General features: G+C 40.0%; 1 protein-coding gene across 21 annotated transcripts in view; it reads right to left on the reverse strand.

Annotated features, from left to right (window-relative positions):
• The window catches only part of lrrfip2 (leucine rich repeat (in FLII) interacting protein 2), a 125472-nt gene extending 107162 nt beyond the window's left edge, over positions 1 to 18310 (reverse strand). For 14 of the 21 annotated variants that reach the window (XM_072263167.1, XM_072263284.1, XM_072263266.1 and 11 more), the window contains exons 1-5: positions 18206 to 18310; positions 15488 to 15669; positions 4149 to 4235; positions 2626 to 2658; positions 2208 to 2255 (exon numbers count right to left, since the gene is read on the reverse strand). In XM_072263167.1, the coding sequence (XP_072119268.1) occupies positions 2208 to 2255; positions 2626 to 2658; positions 4149 to 4235; positions 15488 to 15586 (267 nt within the window). In that variant the 5' untranslated portion in view covers positions 15587 to 15669; positions 18206 to 18310. The remainder of the gene's footprint in view (positions 1 to 2207; positions 2256 to 2625; positions 2659 to 4148; positions 4236 to 15487; positions 15670 to 18205) is intronic. The other 7 variants (XM_072263303.1, XM_072263294.1, XM_072263276.1 and 4 more) reach the window with 2 other exon arrangements.
• Positions 18311 to 19820: the final 1510 nt, after the last annotated feature.

A 19820-nucleotide genomic window follows, 5' to 3' on the forward strand; every position in this document is an offset into this window, starting at 1 on the left:
ACCTCAAGAAGGAAAGAAAATGAAACAAAGTTTGAATTCTTTCAAATGAAATTAAAATTGATCAAAAAAATGTGGTTTAAGATACATGCGATCAAATTAATGCAGATGAGAATTGTGCAAAATAAAATAGAAAATAGAAATGTAATTTTAAAAAATAGGTAGAGAAAGATAAAGGATATATGATTAGTAGCTAAAGTAAAACATAAACATGCATAAAGCTGCAAGAGACTAAATGGAACTGAGCTAATTTAGACCAAAAGGTCTTTAAGTTATAGAAGCAGAATTAAGACTCTGTCCATCACGTCCGTCCACCATTCAACCAAAGCTGATTTATTTTGCCTCCCAATTGTATTTTCCTGCCTTCTCCCCATAACCACTAATGCCCTTACAAATTACGAAACTAGCAACCACCACTTTAAATATAGTTAATGAATTGGCCTCCTGTGGGAAAGAATTTTACTGATTTAGCACCTTCTGGCTAAAGAAGTCTCTCTTCATCCTTGTTCTAAGTGGAGCTCCCTCTATTTTGAAGCAGTACCCTCTGATTCTAGACTCCCCCAATGTTGGAAACATATTCTCCATGACTACTCTATCTAAACAGGCCCAGAGACATTAAACATTAACCCTTTTATTCCCGGAATCATTCGCATAAACCTCCTCTGGAACCTCTCCAATCCCAGGGCATCCTTTCTTCGATATGGAGCCACAAACTGCTCACAATACTCCAAATGTGGTCTGACCAATGCTTTGTGAAGTTTCCTTACTTCTTTCTATATTCTAGTCCGCAAAACACGTCAAACCTGGAAGTGAATAGACTACAGCAGCTAAAGACCACGAACATAAACTCAGTGACCACTTTCTTCTTCTTTAAGCCCTTAACTCGGCAGTGGAGTTATCGGGGCACCGTCATGACGGTGCTTCTGTAGCAAGCTATTCTTGTTTTTACGAGGCCAAGTTGCTAGCTCGACACTCAACCCGACTTGGATTCGAACTCGGGAACCTTCGCTCCAGAGTCTGGTGCTGATATTATTGCGCCACCAAGCAGGACCGGTGACCGCTTTAATTAGGTACAAGTGGTATCTACTAAAGTGGCCACTGAGTGTATTTCAGTGATACATGCTCAAGTACTAAAAAATATTAATGACATTCACAGCAGAGCATCAGACTTCCAATCCCTTCCCAAACTTGCCATAGGTGTATAATGTGCAGGAGTTTGAGTCATGAGATTTCATTTTAATACCACTGAGTCTTTGGGGTACACATTGTAAGCCTTACCTTACTCCAGCAAAAATATGCCAACCTATCCAACCATAATTTGTCAAGGTTACAGAGCTCTGCTTGTTATTAAGATTCAAAATACCCAAGTAGTCCCTAAGATTGCTCCTCCTCCAAGAAATAATGGCCAGCTCTTGGCGCTAAAATTAAGTTAGATTTTGTTAATACAAATGAAAATTTGTTCATTTGATGGTCATCAGCCATTCATTAAATCTCATAGCAACAACAATGTAAAAAAAATCTTAAAAACGTAGCAAATTAAAGGGTAGTGCTGTAAGCATTAACCCCAGAACTACATTATGTTACTAAGGGTGGAAAAGTTATAATGAAGATAATAGAACCAGAGGTAAGCATGTTGTTAAAGGGCCAAAATTAAAAGTTCAAGTCCCTGAGTTAATTTTTGATCCAAGAGGGTGCTAGGTCATTTTTAGCCTATTGAAAGAATCCAACGCAGTATCAATCCTCAGAGGAGGTTTGATCCTTAAAACTGTTTGGAACCATCTTGAAAATGTTGATATTTTCAGTGACATCCACAGTGGATTTGAATGTTTCAAGACATGTGAAAATTAGCATGTTATTCATCCTGCAGGGGTACATAAGTGAATAGGCTATAACAGCAAATTATCTTCTCAAGAAATTGAAACTAATTGTTGAGGAAGAGGTCTCCTGAACAAGTATTTAAAATAAATGAGGCAGGGCTCAATCAGAAGAGTACATTCAAATTTTGAATTTATTTTCATTTATTTGTGACACTCAAATTGTAATGTATAAATTCTATATCCTGCATGTATTAGCATTTATTAGACTGAAAACCTAAAATAAAGCTGTTAATTCAGATAATTCCAAGTAAACAAATACACTCAAATTATACTTGTTAGTAAGTTAAACATCAGCCACCACTGCACAGTAACAACCAACACCAGGCTTTATACCATCCACTGGTGAATTTCTCCCCATTTTCTGTCAGATGAATGATAAATCTACACAAAGAAGTTAAAAGAAAAAGAAAATTACTTGAGAGAGGAAAAGGAAACACTGACAGATCAGAGCACTACTGATACACAATGGAAAAGCAAGCTTCAGTTCTGTTTGGGCACATGCTCCAACTTTAATTTGTGTTTAGTAAGCAGTGCTACAACATCCTGAGAGCTCAGATTTTCATGTTTTTCCTACACAATTTTGCTTTAAGATATTGAAGATCAAATCATCACAAGCAGTTTCAGAAGCTATACAAGTCACTTAGTGAGCTATTACTTTATTATGGAATTGTTAAAGACTTGCGTACTGACAAGAGGGCATGTCCACCACTCCACCCCGTTTTCCAGTATTTCAAATAAATGTACCAAGTACCTCACATAGTCCAGGTGAATAAGTGCCATGACTCTGTCAAAACATGATGTGTGCACAGTTACATAATTATATTTAGCACATGCCCAGAAGATTGGTTGGCTGAACAGAATGGTTTGTCAAAAAATTCAAATGTTTGCCATTCTTATTGCTACAGTTTTCTGAGGCTCAGCTATAATGCTAAACTCAGATTAACTGAGTCATTTTTGTTCGTTTACAAGACAAATAAGGAAAACATCATTTAATTCAAGTCAATTTGACCATTTAATTACTTATTAGACTATTAAACCTTTGATACATATGCTCCATATTCTGATAATCTTCCATAAACAATGAAAAACAATCACAACAGTTTAAAAAGAGTAATGTGGAGGAGTACACATTACAGTTTGTCTGACCAAAATATGCTTGACTTCCCTCCAAAGCTGTGTCAGTGTCTATCACAATTTATACAAGAAATACTATTGTCCTTTCAGAGCCTGATACGATTCTGGTGAATGCATGCTGTACACCCTCCCACCAAGACTCAGATAACCTTCCTGAAATGCAGTACCCATTGAAATTCAGCAGATCTAGCTAAGGCTCTATACAACTTACATAAAATATCCTCTCCTATGTACTCCTTAACCCTCGAAATTTGCCAATGCAACATTTGTCTTCTGAATGATTCTGCACGTACTTTTACAACCAATACATCTAGACACAGCAAAACCCACAATTTTGAAAAACATTCCAACAACTTTTCCTTTAAAAACCCAACACCTCATTCAAGGACTGGCATAATAATAGATTCTAAATAATTATAAAATATAGGAATATTGCTAAATAATTTGTTTACTTCAGTGCATCCATAAACATAATTACATTTAAAAAGCATTTAATTTGATGCTTGCAAGTCAGCCAAAAAGAATACCATGAAAAAAAGGAACACAAATGAAAGATAAGTATCTAACTGAATGAAACAAGAAATGAAGAACCAGTTCGAATCAACTGTTCAAAACACTTAATACTTATAAGGTGCAAATGGAAAATTAGGTCAGCATGTCACTCAAAGACCCATACACGATGTATTGCAGTTCTCCACAAAAACACTTGGGATGAATGATTCACAGACAACGTACCATCAAAAATATATCTTTTTTTGGCTGAGGCTAGGGCTACCCACATGCAATGTCTTCTGTATACAAGCTTTCATGCAATACAGTTTACAGCAGATCAAAAAGGAACGTACCAACATTGTCTAGGGGTTCCTTGAGTGGCAATAAACACTGCCACAACATTCAAGATGGTTAGAAAATGTGGTGCAGGCATGAAAGATGGTATTTCTTCCTGTATCTCATTCAGAACCAAGCTAAATCATGTGTCCCAACTTGCAAATATGATTTAAACAATATCTTACAATCTTCTCAATTTCACAACACTGTTGCTTTAATTCTACTGAAGTGCCTGGCAGATGACCATGCCAATTTTCATTACTCACTGCACCTTACTTTCTTCAGGCACTCAGAAAGCATGCCTTCCCATACCTCCTTCTGCTGCCGCTCCAGTTCTTTCATACGAATATCTCTTGCCTCTGCTCGGGCTGCACGTTTGGCTGCAAGCCTGGCCTCTGCCTACAAAAAAGCAAAGAAAATTGATTGGTTGAGTTCCATAATTTGTCACACATACATTAAAATATACAGTAAAATGCATAGTTAGAATAAGGTAGCTCCATGAAGGTATAAAAGCAATAGGTTACTAGTGTAACAAAAGCCAAACGTTTGTAGTAAAAGGGAAATGAACAAAGAAAACCACAAAAACCTTGCGGTCCCTCTTTCAATGATTCCTGTCCAGCATCAATTCCAAAGCTTCCAGCAGCTGAGGCATCAGCCAAAATAGCATTTCAAAATATAAATTATATTTAGCTCTTTCAACCACGCACAGAAATACAGGTCATTGAAAATTAAAGGCAATTTTCCCTTAACACAAATTAATTTTTAAAAGATTCAAAGTATGAAGAAATAGTTAAGTTCAATATCTATATAAAAATATTCTTTACCATGTTGTTGATTAAGAATGCCCCTGAAAGCTACCATGGCCTTAGTTTACCTAATCCAAGATTTGTAAACAATTTTAACACGAGTAATTCAAAAATACTCAAAATTGATCTAAGATTAAACAATTCTTCACACAAATGTAACTTTGCAAAAATAAAATGGCTTTCCAAGGAATAGATTTTCCACAGTTTAAATATCATTATCATCACAACATAGTCACGAGGAAAACAGTTCTTCAATTCTAAGGCTATGTCCACACTACGCTGGGTAATTTTGAAAATGCCGATTTCGAGTAAAAACGACAGGCGTCCACACTAAGCCTTTTTCAAAATATCTCCGTCCACATTAGGTGGATATTTGGGCGAATCTCCTCCTACTGGGCATGCGCACGACACACACAGCAAACAAGCGAAGAGGAAACGATATACTTTGTGCGCGTTTGTCCAGTTACAGAGTAGGAAAACTTTAAAGGAATTGCTCTTGGCTCTCGCAAAGGAGGACTTAAAACTTAAAAAAAACAAATACTGGAGCGTATGGAGGCAACCGACAGGAAGTTCACGGACAGTACGACCTGGCTGACAACCAACGTTGAAAAACTGATTAACTCTGTTACATTAATAAAGCACCTTGTTAAATGTATAAAACGTCTGCATCAGCATTATCTTGTATTTCCATACAATGTTACATTAGGCTGTTACACATCTATTGTCAGAGAAGTACTTGCATAAATAGGTAAACCACCTTCATACAAGCAAGGACAGAAAACAGGGCGAAGTGAGTATACTTATTAATTCAGTAAGCTATGGGTCAATTGGCTTCAGTCTCGTCCGTCTGTTCTGAAATTGTTAGGTGGTGGCGTTCAAGAAAACAACGAACATCTGTTCTGGCACATCATGACAGCGTTTTTAAATAGTCAAAAAAGCTCACTTTACAATTTAACTCTCATGCCGTTCACACCGACTGTGCGTTATAACAGCTTGCGCAGTACCAAGCAGAAGCAGAAAAAAGCATTGTTGTTGTGGTGTTGTCATGACAGCGTTTTAAAATCTCTCCGGTTACCCCGTACACACTACGCCGGATATTAAGCATTTTCAGATTTATTCACTCTGGAGAGTGTTTTCGAAGATCTCTGTTTTCGGGGGCTGAAAATGCCGGCTCAGTGTGGACGGGAGGGCAAAACAAAGAGAAAAAGCTTTGTTTTCAAAATTATCCGGCGTAGTGTGGACGTACCCTAAGTTTCAACACGATTCTCAATTTAAGCTTCAAATATACAAAAGGTGCAAGACATGAATCACTTATCACTCTGTCTACTTATGTCGACACTGTTAAGCAACTATGCCCTTGTACCTATAGATCTCTGTTGTACAACACCCCTCAGGGCACTACCATTTATTGCCCAACTTCTGCCCTGGTTTGTCTTTCCAAAATGCAACGCTATTCTCTTGCCAGAATTAATTTCAAGATCCTTATATAATCTTAGACAAGTTTCTTCACAGTCCACTCTATCACTAATTTTGCTGTCATCCGCAAATTTACAAACCATGCCAACTCTATTCTCATCCAAATCATTGATATATCTGACACATAACAGGGAACACAGCAATCATCACTGCAGCACACTGGTCACAGGCCTCCAGTTTGAAAAACAACTTTCCTCAACCAATCTCTGACTCTTTCCACCAAGTCAATTCTGTCTCCAACTGGCATGCACATTGTGGATCTCATTTAATCCAACTTTCCAGATCAGCCTACCATGTAGGACTTTGTCAAATGCCTTCTTAAAATGGAGAGAGCATGAACTGCCCTGCCCTTATCAGCCCTCTAGGTCACCTCTTCCAAAAACTCACAATTTCCCCACAAATAAAGCCATGCTGACCATCAATAATGAGTCCAAGCCTTTCCAAATGCAGGTGGATCCTGTCCTTCAGGATCTCCTCCAGAAACTTACCCACCTCTGATATTAGGCAGACCAGTCTTTGCAGTCTATTTTTAAATAATGGCACAGCATTAGCCACACTTTGGTATCTTATTCGTGGCTAATGACAAGTATCTCGACAAAGGGTCTAACAATTTCTTCCCTACCTTAACACAGTATCCTCAGGTACACTTGGTCAGACCCCAGGGATTTATCTAACTTTGTATACTTCAAGACTACCAATTCTTTTGTATGTGGATACGTGCTCTTCCCAGGATTCCCAGCTTCCATGATCATATTCTTCATGGTAAATACAGACAAGAAACATTCAAAAATTCATCTCCTGTAGTTCCACAGAGACAAACATTGATCCTTTAAGGGGCCCTATTCTCTCCCTTAATATACCTACCAAAGTACTCTCGTGTCACTTTTTGCTCCCCCAATACCCCTACATCCTTTATACTCCTCAAGGGAATTCTTCTGATCCCAGCTCTCTGTACTTGGCATATGTCTCCCTTTCCCTGACCAGAACTTTAATGTCCTGCAACACACATCAAAGTTGCTGGTGAACGCAGCAGGCCAGGACCTCTCAACTTCAATGCCTCTCAACTTTAATGACCTTCCTGAATCAGAATCCCACAACTCTGCCAGCCTTGCTCTTCACTCTCAAAGAACATGTTGTTCCTGAACTCTTCCTATCAGCTAAGAGCCTTCTACTTGTCAGGCACTCATTTACCTGCAAACCGCCTCTCCTAATCAATTTTTGCAAGCTCCCATTTAATTCCATCAAAATTGGCCTTATGCCATTTTCCACCTTCAACTTGTGGACCAGTCCTATCTCTCATGATATAGACATGGGTCCAAAAATGCTCTCCGGCTGACACTTCAGTCCTGTCTCATTTCCCAAGAAGAAATCTAGTGTTGCCCTGTCTCTCGTAGGGTCATCTATATGTTGCCTGTGAAATGTTTCCTGGATCGATCCAGGCCCTAGCACTATGGCTGTCCCAGTTAATATTAGGGAAGTTCAAATCATTTGCCATTACAAATTGTTTTTACAATTATTTGCAATCTCCCTATACAGTTAACCCTCTAATTCCTGCTAACTATTGTATAATCCCATCAAAAAGATCACTCCCTTCTTATTTCTACTTTCCACCCTTATAGCCTGAATTAACAATTTCCAAGATATATCCTCTGTTAGTTACTGGCATTCCTCCTAATTAAAGACGCAATTCCCTCTTTCCCTTACCCCCACCATAATCATACCCAAGGCAGCTCTAGTCCGGAACACTGGATTGTTAGTCCTGCCCAGCCTTTAACAATGTTTGTGTGATAGCTATAACATGCCTATGCCATCTGCCTTACCTGTCATGCATTATGCATTAAAATAAAGGCACTTAAGCCTTTCCAAGCTTCCAGACTCACCTTCCTGCTCCTATCTGATCTGCCTACTAAACATGCTTGCTTTATCTGCTTCAACTTTTTTATCTGCCGCACTAAACTTTGGGCTCCATCCCCTGACAGACTAGCACCAGCAAGACTTCCCAGCAGGAAAACAGACCCCTTTAGTTCAGGTGTAACCCATTCCTCTTGTACAGTTTACCTCTGCCCCAGAAGAGATCCCAACTGTACAAAATGTCCCTTACTCCTACACCAGCCCCGCAGATACATATTCATCTGCCTAATCCTCTAATTCCTACCCTCATAAACACATCAGTAAACCAAAGGTTATAATCCTTCTTTTCCTACCTATACCAGCGTTACCAATGTGGACACTGATCTCTATCTCCTCACCCTCTGCCTTGAGAACATACTGCAAACTTGGCCCTTGTACCTGGGAGGCAACATACCATCATGTAGTCTCATTCGCACCCAAGAATTTCCATATTTTCCCCTGACTATCAAGTTTCCAACCACTATAGTTCTCATCTCCACCATCCCCTGCTCTGTATCAGAGCCACACCTGGTGCCAATGATCTGGCTAATGCTTTCAATTTTTTTCTGAGAGGCCATCCTCCACTATCGTACCCAAAAGCAGTATATTTGTTTGAGAGGGGAACAGCAGAATATATGAATGAGATATTTTAAGTTAAAATGCAAACTACATTTGTTATTTCAACACATTTTCATGGCAGATTTTGTCATCGGTGGTACAAAATTGACTGAACAGGAATTAGATTAATAAAATAGACAAACTTATGCAATCCACCCATTTGAATTTTCTTTTCAATTTTCAATTGCATCGTTCCAATTTAAACTACATTGAGTTCACAGACAAACAGAAAATGTTGAATGAGTTGGGAACACAAAATCTATCTACATGTAGAATCCCAAAGAGGAGAATGTCATAAAAAAGATCAAGGTGCATTAGTGGCTATCACAAAACAGAATCCAAAGTTTTATGTAAACATGTAAAACATAAAATGTTAGGAGAACAGAAAGGCAAGGTAAATTATCGAGCAAAAAATCTGATCCCTTGTGCAAAATAGAAAAAATATTCTTCATTAGTCTGAACAAAATAAGCAAATTATAGAACAATAAACAAGACTAGTAATTTAGATGGGATTAAAGTACATGAGAATATGTATTTGGAAGGCTGGTAAAAATAAAATTGAAAAAGCAACAATGGCAGGATATCACTCGTCTCAAATTAGGAAGAGAATTTAAGGGTGTCCATTATAGATATTTGGCCATTTGGGCCCAGAGGGGAGATTTACGAGTCAAGTTAGGGCTTAGAGGGATAAACTGGGTAGTCAGGGTAGTAAATGAAGAGTCTGGGCAGGAGTTCAAGTCCAGGTCAAAGCTTTCCATGTTCAAATGTCAGTGATCCAAGAAGTACACGCACTGAGGAGAGCAGCGATCTTAGGTTAGAGACCAATCTCTGGTTGAAAGTCAGCAGCAAGTCCCGGGCACGGAAGGAATCATGAGAGCCCATGCACCCCAGAAGGAAGGTTCATGCAAGTCCAGAGATTGAGGTCCGTGATCAGCATCCTGGGGTGAAGTCCAAAGCTGGAGATCCAGTAACTGTGAGTCACAGAATTCGGGGACAAGGACTGGAGGCTGGGAGATTAACTGTATTGAGGTTGGATGCCTGTCTGGGTATATGTGGAAGGATGGGAAAGGAGCTTGTTTTGCTGTTGTTTTCTTGTTTTGTTGCTGCTGCTTGTGTTGCTCTGTGGTATTGTAGGCATGCTATGTTAGTGCTGGAATGTGTGGCTGCCTCTAAAACATCACAAATGACACATTTCATGGTATATTTCAAAATACAAGATCATCTTACACCGCATACTGTCGGAGCAGTGCTGCCAGGATAATCAAGGACACCACCCACCCAGCCACAACACTTTTCGTCTCTCTTCCCTCCGGGAGAAGGCTCAGGAGCTTGAAGACTCATACGGCCAGATTTGGAAACAGCTTCTTTCCTACTGTGATAAGACTGCTGAACGGATCCTGACTCCAAATATCCAGACCTGCCTCTTAGTTTTTTTTGCACTACCTTACTTTCTATTTTTCTATTTATGATTTATAATTTAAATTTTTAATATTTACTATCGATTTGTAATCCAGGGAGCGGGAAGCACAGAATCAAATATCGCTGTGATGATTGTACGTTCTAGTATCAATTGTTTGGTGACAATAAAGTATAAAGTATAAACATATCTGACTAAAATAGCTCAGGAACAGATCCTTCAACTGTCAACCGTCTGCTCTATCAACCACCCATTCACACTAATCCTACATTAATCCTTTTTTTTATTCTCCCTACATTCTCATCAACTCCCCTCAATATTCTACCACTCACCTACACACCAAGTACAATTAGAATCTATTAACAATGACTCATGAGATGTGGGAGGAAACTGGAGCAGCCGGAGAAAACCCACAATCACAAGAAGAACGTGCAAACCAAACTCACCCTGGGAGGCAGCAGCTCTGCTGGCCACAAAGCAAGCTGCTGCCTTTGAATTTGATGAGTTTACAATTCTCAGAAGAAATGGAGGTATTGCAACACAGACTGAAAGGAAGGGGTAATCCTAGAATATGCATGAATATGGTGAAAAGCTTTTAGTGACCATATGTAGGATAAAAGTACCACCACTTAGATAGGTTTAGAGCCACAAACTGAAAACTCACATATCTGAAGAAAGTATCATCAGCTGGAGTTCACCTCCAGATTACTGAGCTTAATGATCTATGTGTAAGGAATAGAAGAAATAGGTCACAGTCCACACAAGTACCCACAGTATAGGTATAAAACTGACTGGATTCCTGTCAGCAGATTTTAAAGAGTTTGGAAAGAGATTAATAAGTATTAAATAAACTAATAAGTAGTACATCAACTAAGTAGTAGTTTCTGGATTACTTCTACTTGCATACAGGCAGAGGCTAAACAGCAAGGCTCCAGAGATCAGGACCGCAAAAAGGTGGTCATGGGAAGCAGGGAAGCGGCAACAGGATTGCTTCAAATTGGTCGACTGAGCTGTGTTCAAGGACTCATTTGTAGATCTGAATGAATACACCATGATTGTCACAGTCTTTATAAAAACAGTTGCAAGCAAGATTGTCCCCACAAAGTTATTCAGTCTTCCCCAATCAGAAGTCCTGGATGAAACTATAAGATCTACAATCTGCTGCAGGCCAGATCAGAGGCATTCAAGTTTGCCAAGTAAGAAAATTACAAGTGGTCCAGGTACAATCGCTGGAAAGCCATCTCATGGGCAAAGTGGCAATTCCAGATGAAATCTGAATCATTCGAGGATTCTCAACAGCTTTGACAGGGCTAGAGTGCTATAATGTCTTACAAAGTGAAATCAAGCGACATAGGTGACAAAACAGCTTCACTTCCAGATGAATTAAATGCCTTCAATACTCACTTTGACCGTCAAAACATGGAGGGATTATCACAAACTCCCACAGTGCCTGAAGACCCAATGATTTCAACCTTTGAAGCCAAAGTGAGAGCATCCTACAAGAGGGTGAACCCACAGAAACCATCCAGCCCAGATGGGATACTAGAGCGAGTACGAAAAGCAGTGCTGATCAACTGGATGGAGTGTTCACTGAGATCTTCAACCTCTCGCATTGACAGTCTGAGGTACCCCCTGCTCCAAGCAGACTTTATTTTTATACTGGTGCCTAAGAAGGATGTGGTAACCTGCCTCAATGACTATTGTCTAGTAGTATTTACATCCTCAGTGATGAAATATGTTGAGAGGTTGGTGATGAAGCACATCAACTCCTGCCTGAGAAACGACTTGGATCTGCTCTAATTTGCCAACCAGCACAACAGGTACACAGCAGATGCCTTTTCTTTGGCTCTTTACTCAATCTTGGAACATTTGGACAGCAAAGACACATGCATTAGGATGCTTTTTATCAACCACAGCTCAGCATTCTATATTATCATCCCCTCAAAACTAATCAATAAGCTTCAAGACCTTGGCCTCAAAACTTCATTGTGCAATTAGATCCTCGATTTCCTCACTTGCAGACCCCAGTCAGTTTGGATTGGCAACAATATCACCTCCACAATCTCCATCAGCACAGGTACTCCACAAGGCTGTGTGCTTAACCCCCTGCTCTACTCAGTTTACACTTATGACAGTGTATCTATGCACACTCCAAAGCCTCAGGACTCACACCACCAGGTCAGGAACACTTATCACTCCTCAACCATCAGGCTCTTGAACCAGAGAAGATAACCACTCAACTTCACTGGGCCCATCATTGAAATGTTCCCACAACCTACGGACTAACTTTCACTTAGTTGAACCACTTCTCACAGCTATTACAACCTGAAGTCCTGATGAAGGATCTTGGACCAAAACATCGACTGTTTACTCTTTTCCATAGATGCAGCCTGGCCTTCTAAGATCCTCCAGCCATTTTGTGTGTGTTGCTTAGATTTCCAGCATCTGCAGATTTTCACTTGTTTGTGACAGCCAGCAGTCTTTTTAGATAAGTCTCTATCAGCTTTGCACAACGTGGTAGAGCAAGATTTGTCCATTCTTCCTTGCAAAGTTGCTTAAGCTGTGACAGGTTAGTTGGGAAGGGGCAATGGACAGTAATCCTGAGGTCTTGCCAGAGATGTTTGATGGAGTTAAGGTCAAGACTGACTGGACCACTCAAGGACATTAATTTTCTTTATTTGAAGACACTCCATAGTTGTTCTGGCATTGTGCTTTGGGTCATTGTCTTGCTGAAAGATGAACTTCCTCCCCAGTTTAAGATTCCTGGCAGAGGCTAGCAGGTTTTTATCCAGGATCTTTCTGTATTTAGCAACATTCATCTTCCCATCAATCCTGAACAGATTTCCAGTCCCTGCTGCTGAAAAACATCCCCATAGCACGATGCTACCTCCACCGTATTTTACAGTAGGGCTGTGTTATCGGGCTGATGCGCAGTATTAGGTTTAAGCCACATGTGCCGCTTGAGTGTTAAGGCCAGAAAGTTCCACTGTAGTCTCATCCAACCACAAGACATTTTTTTTAGTGGTACGCATGACCTAGATAGAGTGGACGTGGAGAGAATATTTTCTATAGTCTAGGACCAGAGGGTATAGCCTCAGAATACAGGGATACCCATTTAGATGAGGAGGAATTTAATTAAGCCAGAGGATGGCGAGTCTGTGGAATTCATTGCCACAGACAGCTGGGTAAGCCAAGTCAGTGAATATACTTAAAGGGGAGGTTGATCGATTATTGCTTAGTCGGGTCAAAGGTTACAGGGAGAAGGTGAGAGAATAGGGTTGTAAAGGAGAATAAATCAGCCATGATAGAATAGTGGTGCACACTTGTTGCACTAAGTACTTCTCTGTCTTCTGGTCTTATCTTCTGGTCCTATGTCACTTCTAAGGATTTGATTCACTTTTTTTTAACCAACAATGCCCTCCTGCCTGGTTTTTTGATACAATGTGTATCCTTAGATGTTAAGCTCCCAACTGTGACCTCCTTCCAACTACAACTCGGTGATGACACAATATCATACCTGCTCATTTCTAACCAGGCTACAAGATAACCTACCTTATTTTGTACGCCGCATGCATTCAAAAACTTTGAATTCTGTATCCACCACCTGACTTTCCATAATGGAGCAATGAGGACTACAACATAACTTCTTGACTCTTTAACTCAGTTCTTCAACCAATAAAGGCAAGCATGCCATATGCCTTTTTTTACCACCTTATCAACTCGTATAGCCACTTTCAGAGAGCTACGGACCCAGACCCTAAGATCCCTATGAACATTAACAGTTTACCATGTTCCAAAGTGCAACAATCACACCGTCTACCAAGAGGGGCTTTGTCACAGTCTTACTAAAATCCACACAGACAACATACACTACCCTACGCTCAATCACCTTTGTCGCCTCCACAAAAAACTCAATCAAGATTGTAAGACAAGACTTGCGCTGCACAAAGCCATGCTAACTGTCCCTAACCAGGCTAAATTTTCGCAAATACACATAAATCCTATCCCTAAGAAATCTGCAATAACCTCCCTACCATTTGCGTTAAGCTTACCGACCAGTAATTCCCTGGACTATCCCCATTTCCCTTCTTCAATTAAGGAACAACATTGGCTAATCTCCAGTTCTGCAAAATTGGAAAATAAAGAGCATGGCATTCATAACATTGAGATACACCTGACCAATCTCAATTTTGTAGGCATTAGAAGTATCCAGGACAACGTCTCAACCAAAAGCTCAAATTGTTGGGAGTTGGAACCAGCCCCACAGCAGATCACAGAGCAATGGATACTGGCTCTTCAGGCCAATCTCTGACCACGGTGACCACCCAGCTTGTCCCAATTTCATGCATTCAGCCCATGCCAGATAATTCATAGTACAAGTCCTTAGCTGGCTTGACTTTCCAATATACATCACCTCACACTTATCTGTACTCTAATCTAAATATTGTGCCAGGGAGCAGTGTATTTTTTTGTACAGCAGCCAAGAGAATCAGCTAATATTCCCATTCAGAACTGCTACAACTGAAATCTGTAACTGTGGGCACTCCAATAACAAACATTGTTTCAAGTCATATTTTTAAAAAACTATGATCTTCACAATTGGCAAGCCACCCAGGAAGTAAGTGTAGCAGCTGGAGGCTTAGGGAACATATTAACTTTCTCAGGAAATGTGATTGCCAGTCTGGATCCAGATAAAATTGAAACACAGGGCCCTACCCACTACTCCAAGATGAACCCCTAGCTAATGTAAAGTTGCTGGAAAATACAGATGAAGACCTCAGAGCAAGATTACATGACTTTGCTACTTTGCTTCACAGAGATGTGGCTCACCCCAAGGACTCCAGCTCAACAGATTCACCTTCCAGCGCATGGACTGGACAACAGATGATAACTTTCTTCAAACAAATGAATTTTTTTTTTAAACCACAGAAGGGATTTGATGCCAAACCATTAACTATGCTCAATGAACTGAATTAAATTCTTATGGGTAAAAACCTCAAGGGATGTGGGGAGAAAGTAAGAACAAGATACTAAATTTTGATGATCAGTCACAATCGTTTGAAATGGTGCAGCATGCTCACAGAAGGCCTACTCCAATTTCCTGTGTCATCTTCACATGGTTGGGACACTTGAAAACAATAGGTATAACTCTTTTCAAATAAAATACATATACCATTAAAATTTATGAAAGGACATGTATAAGGAAAGCTTCTAATTTGATAAACATTTACTCAGATTGCCCAGGAATGTCTAAAGATCACAGCATTGCCTTCCAATGACAGAAATGTGTTGCACACCAGATACGAAGAAAATCTTAATTCTTTTAAGTCAAGATTCAATTTTACTCTGGGTTTTGTAAAATAATATGCTAGATTACCTATGCACATCCAGCATCATAACCAGACTAGAAATGTAACAAAATGAACTTTGAACATTCAACCTACCTCTCTGGCAATATGGCTCAGGGCTTCATCTTCGGCTGAGAATCTATCTTTGATAGGTGTCCGTTTTCTTCCAGCGCCTGGTGTCCCCATTTTCTCCATATGATTAAACCCAATGTCTTCTAGAATATTCGGGACTGCAGAACCAAATATAATTTGAACAGGTGCTCCCTTCTATGGTTGTGCTGTAAAGGCAAAATAAGCCATAATTTTTTTCTCTCTTGCACATCCTGAACTTGCATACAAATTATAAATTTAAAATGCAAAATTTACAAATGTGTTCAATTTCATGAATTAAGATACACATCCTATGGTTTACTATAATAATTTTACTTGTCAACTGCAGAAATATACCTGTAATTCTGAAGTCTTTATGAACTTAAAACTTTTATAAAATGTAATGTGACAAAACAGAACCTGTGTGATCTCAGAGTGCTTTGCTCGTTTGTTGATATGTTTGGATGGGAAGTTTGAAAGCATGTAATCTATAGCAGGGTATGTGTTTTATGGCAGGGAGTGTTTTGACAGCACAGAAAAACAGAACAAAGCTGTTGGGGGAAGGGAGGGAAGCCTCAAAGACAAATGTGACTCATTCAAGATGGATGCAGATAAGAAAAGAATGCAATTAAAGGATGACTTACTGGACTCTGTAAATGTATAAGAATTATCTGTTTTCAGCTGTAAGATTGAAGCTCCTACCGACGACTTAATGTATGGAGGTAGACTTTCCATTACAAGTAATAAATACGCTAATATTTTGATCCACTCTGAGTTTGTTGTAGTCTGTTACTGTGTACATAGGAGATCTAGCTGAATACTAGATGAAACAAACTAATATTTCACTTCTAAACAAAGTACAATATTAAAGTATTTATGCCCTAACATTTTTCCATTGATATTCTATAATTTTAGTGCTGCAATGATCAGAGTGGTGATTTGACTCCATTTTCATACTCAAACCGAAAGCAAAACCAAGTTGATAGTTCAGTTGCTTTGGGTGTCAAAGTCATGCAACTCTGTTATACCAGGTAACTTTGGGAAGCTTCCATTTTCATTGAATTCCAGAAAAAAATAAACAGACCATAAAGTCACTTGAATGAAGACAAGCACAATCTCATTGTCTCATAGTAAAATGGATTTCTCATTGTCCAGTTGTTGTGTACAAGTGTACATCCTGGTCTGGAAAAACCATGTCTTGTTTGACATTATACACGTACATAGTTAAATGACAATACATTTGACTTGACACCATAAACAAAAACCAAAAAAGCACACAAGGATTAGTAGAATGGAAGCAAAATAGCCAAATCAAATAGAAAAATCAAGAAAGAAGATCCCTTAACTTAGGCTGGGGATGGAATTAGAAAGGATCATTAAAGTAGAAGGGTTCAAGTGCTGGAGAAACGCTGCTGCCCATGGTCAGACAGAGCACAAAAGCCAAAACAAACAACAGATTACAGAGATACAGAAACTGTGATGCAAAAAAAAATCTGAAACCCAAGAATGGGAATTTTATATGCAGTGGTAATGTGACAGTCAGCAAGGCGTCAAAGGGAATTGCTGTAGTAACAGAGAATATCATCTCACCGCTCCATCAGCCCTGCCCTTGCTGACTCTCTACCGTCTTGAAATGAAGTATGACAACAAATAATTCAGAATCTAGAATAACCTAGATTAAGTATTAACCTATCCAGTACTCCGATTGTTTAGGGCAGCGAATAGGTTGGGTTTGTCCACAATTAATTCCTTGGTCTTACCAACGTTAAGGTTGTTGCTGTGACATCACTCAAATCAGCTAATTTATCTCACTCCCATACACCTCCTCGTCACTATCTGAAATTCTGCCAACAGCGGTTGCGTCATCGGCGAATTTATAGATGGGGTTTGAGCTAAGTCTAGCCACACAGTTTGTGGGTGTAGAGGAAGTAGAGCACACATCTTTGAGGTGTGCCAATGTTGATTGTCAGCGACGTTATATCCGATCCACACTGACTGTGCTCCCGATGAGGAAGTCAAGGATCCAGTTGCAAAGGGAGGTACAGAGGAGAAAGATGAAGGGTGACTTATAGAGACTCATAAAATTATGAGGGGTATAACGAAGGTGGATGTTCACTGTTTTCCCCAAGGGTAGGGTAGGACAAGAGAACATAGATTGATGGTGAAAGATTTACAAGGAATCTGAGACAGTTTGTTCCTCAGACAGGGTGGTGGGTATATGGAACAAGCTGTCGGAGGCAATGCTAGCGACAAGTTACAATGGCAGGGTTTAAAAGACATTTAGAAATATGGGTAGATATATAAAGTGGAAAAGTGGGCCAAGCGCAGGAAAATGGGTGTCGCTCTGGTAGGGCAACACTGTGGGCATGGTTAAACTGTGCTGAAGAGCCTGTATCCCTACTCTCTATGATCGCCCTCTCACCATCTGCCTTCAAGGAAACCCCACCTCATAACTTGCTCCGCAGATTTAAACACTTGGCAAAAAAAAAATCAGCTTGGACAAGAGCCAAATACAGGGTGAGAGTTACAGGCCCAGCAAGTTGATTCAGCCTGGGGCGGAGGTGCGGTTTGTCCCTGCTCCACACAGGGACAAGCCGGGAGGAGATGAGTTTTACACCGATCGTTGGGCGGAACAATCAAGGGGCCACCCGCGGCCGAGCAGCTCAGGACAGCCGGCCAAGCCCTCGGCAGCTCAGTGAATCCTCCCCCGAACCCACTGCTCACCCACAGGTCGGACATTGCCCACGAACCACAACCAGAGCTCTTCTCTTCGCTGCTTTGACAGTCGGCCGTCCGAAGTCAACGTCACCTCCCTCACACCCCTATGTGCGCGCACTCGACTTCCGGCGCCGAGAACGCGGCTCGTGCCCATCCTTGCGCATGCTTATTTACTTCTGCTCCTGAATAGCTGAGAGAAGCGCCTTGCGTGAAGAGAAATCTGTAGGTTGACCTTCTCCTCCTCCCACTTTCTTATTCTGGCATCTCCCTCTTCCTTTTCAGTCTTGATTAAGGGTCGCGTCCTGAAGCGTCGACAGTTTATTTATTTGCCTGACCTGCTGAGGTCAAAGATTCAAGATTCAAAGCACGTTTATTATCAAACACACACACACACAAGCCTTGAGATTCTATAGATGCTGGAAATGCAGAGTAACACACACACACACAATGCTGGAGGAACTCAGCAAGTCAGGCGACATCTCTGGAGAGGAATAAAATGTTGATGTTTAATTTGGACAGTTCTGTTGAAGGGTCTCAGACTGAAATGTCGATTCCTTTCCATTGATGCTGTCTGGCCTGCTGAGCTTGTGTGTGTTGCTCCATAATTTGTATATGTTGTGTCGGTGAAATCCGATGATTCTCAGCAATTTAGGTCCATTCCAAGCCTCTATATCGATCACAATTAAATGAAGAGGGCTTAAGGTGTTCAAAGCAAATTGATCAAACTTCATTAATGTCACCATATACTGACCTGAGATTCGTTTTCTTATGGGCATTCACAGTAAATGGAAAGAAACATAACAGAATTGATGAAAAACTACATACAACACAGACAAACAACCAATGTGCAAAGGACAACAAATAGCAAATACAAAAAGAAAATTAAAATAATGATAAATAAGCAACAAATATCAAGAACACAAGTCCTTAAAGGTGAGTCTATAGGTTGTGGTCCATAAGTTCAGTGTTGAGGTGAGTGAAGTTGAGTCAAGAGCCCAATGGTTAAGGAGTAGGAACTGTTCTTGAAACTGATGGTGTGGGGCTAATTCAAACCTGAAACTCTGTAAACGCGACTTCTGTTGTTCAAAATTTAAGTGAACTTCTAATTCTGTAGAATATTGCTTAACAAGCTATGTGATGACGAATGTATAAACTTTTATCAATATGGATATAAACTTGGTATGGGAAAGTTGCATCTTTCTGGCCTCAGTACTGAATGACCTAATTTTAGATAACTCACTTTTTTTCTGTTTTTAGAACTGGCTACTTACAGGTGTGTATTATGGTTCTGTGATATTGGTTCATTTTCTTCACTTTCCATCAGAAAAACCTGATATGCTGCTTAGCTCCAGCAGTCCTGCACTGAAATACAGATGGTGCCTGACCTGCTGAGTGTTGTTTTCAAAACATTTGGAAACTACAAAGATCTTGGTTAAGGATGCATTTATGTTTAAATATACGCTGATGGTGGCCAATATGATGGGTTAGTTTAATATGGAGGTAGGTAGAGTAACAGGTACAACAACAAAAGATAAAAGGAATTTGGACAGGCACATAAATAAGAAAGGTTTAGAAGAATATGAGGCAAGCACAGGCTAATGGAACTAGCTGAGATGGGTAT

The sequence above is a fragment of the Mobula birostris genome, chromosome 1 (genome assembly GCF_030028105.1).
Source record: "Mobula birostris isolate sMobBir1 chromosome 1, sMobBir1.hap1, whole genome shotgun sequence".
NCBI classification, from domain to species: domain Eukaryota; kingdom Metazoa; phylum Chordata; class Chondrichthyes; order Myliobatiformes; family Myliobatidae; genus Mobula; species Mobula birostris.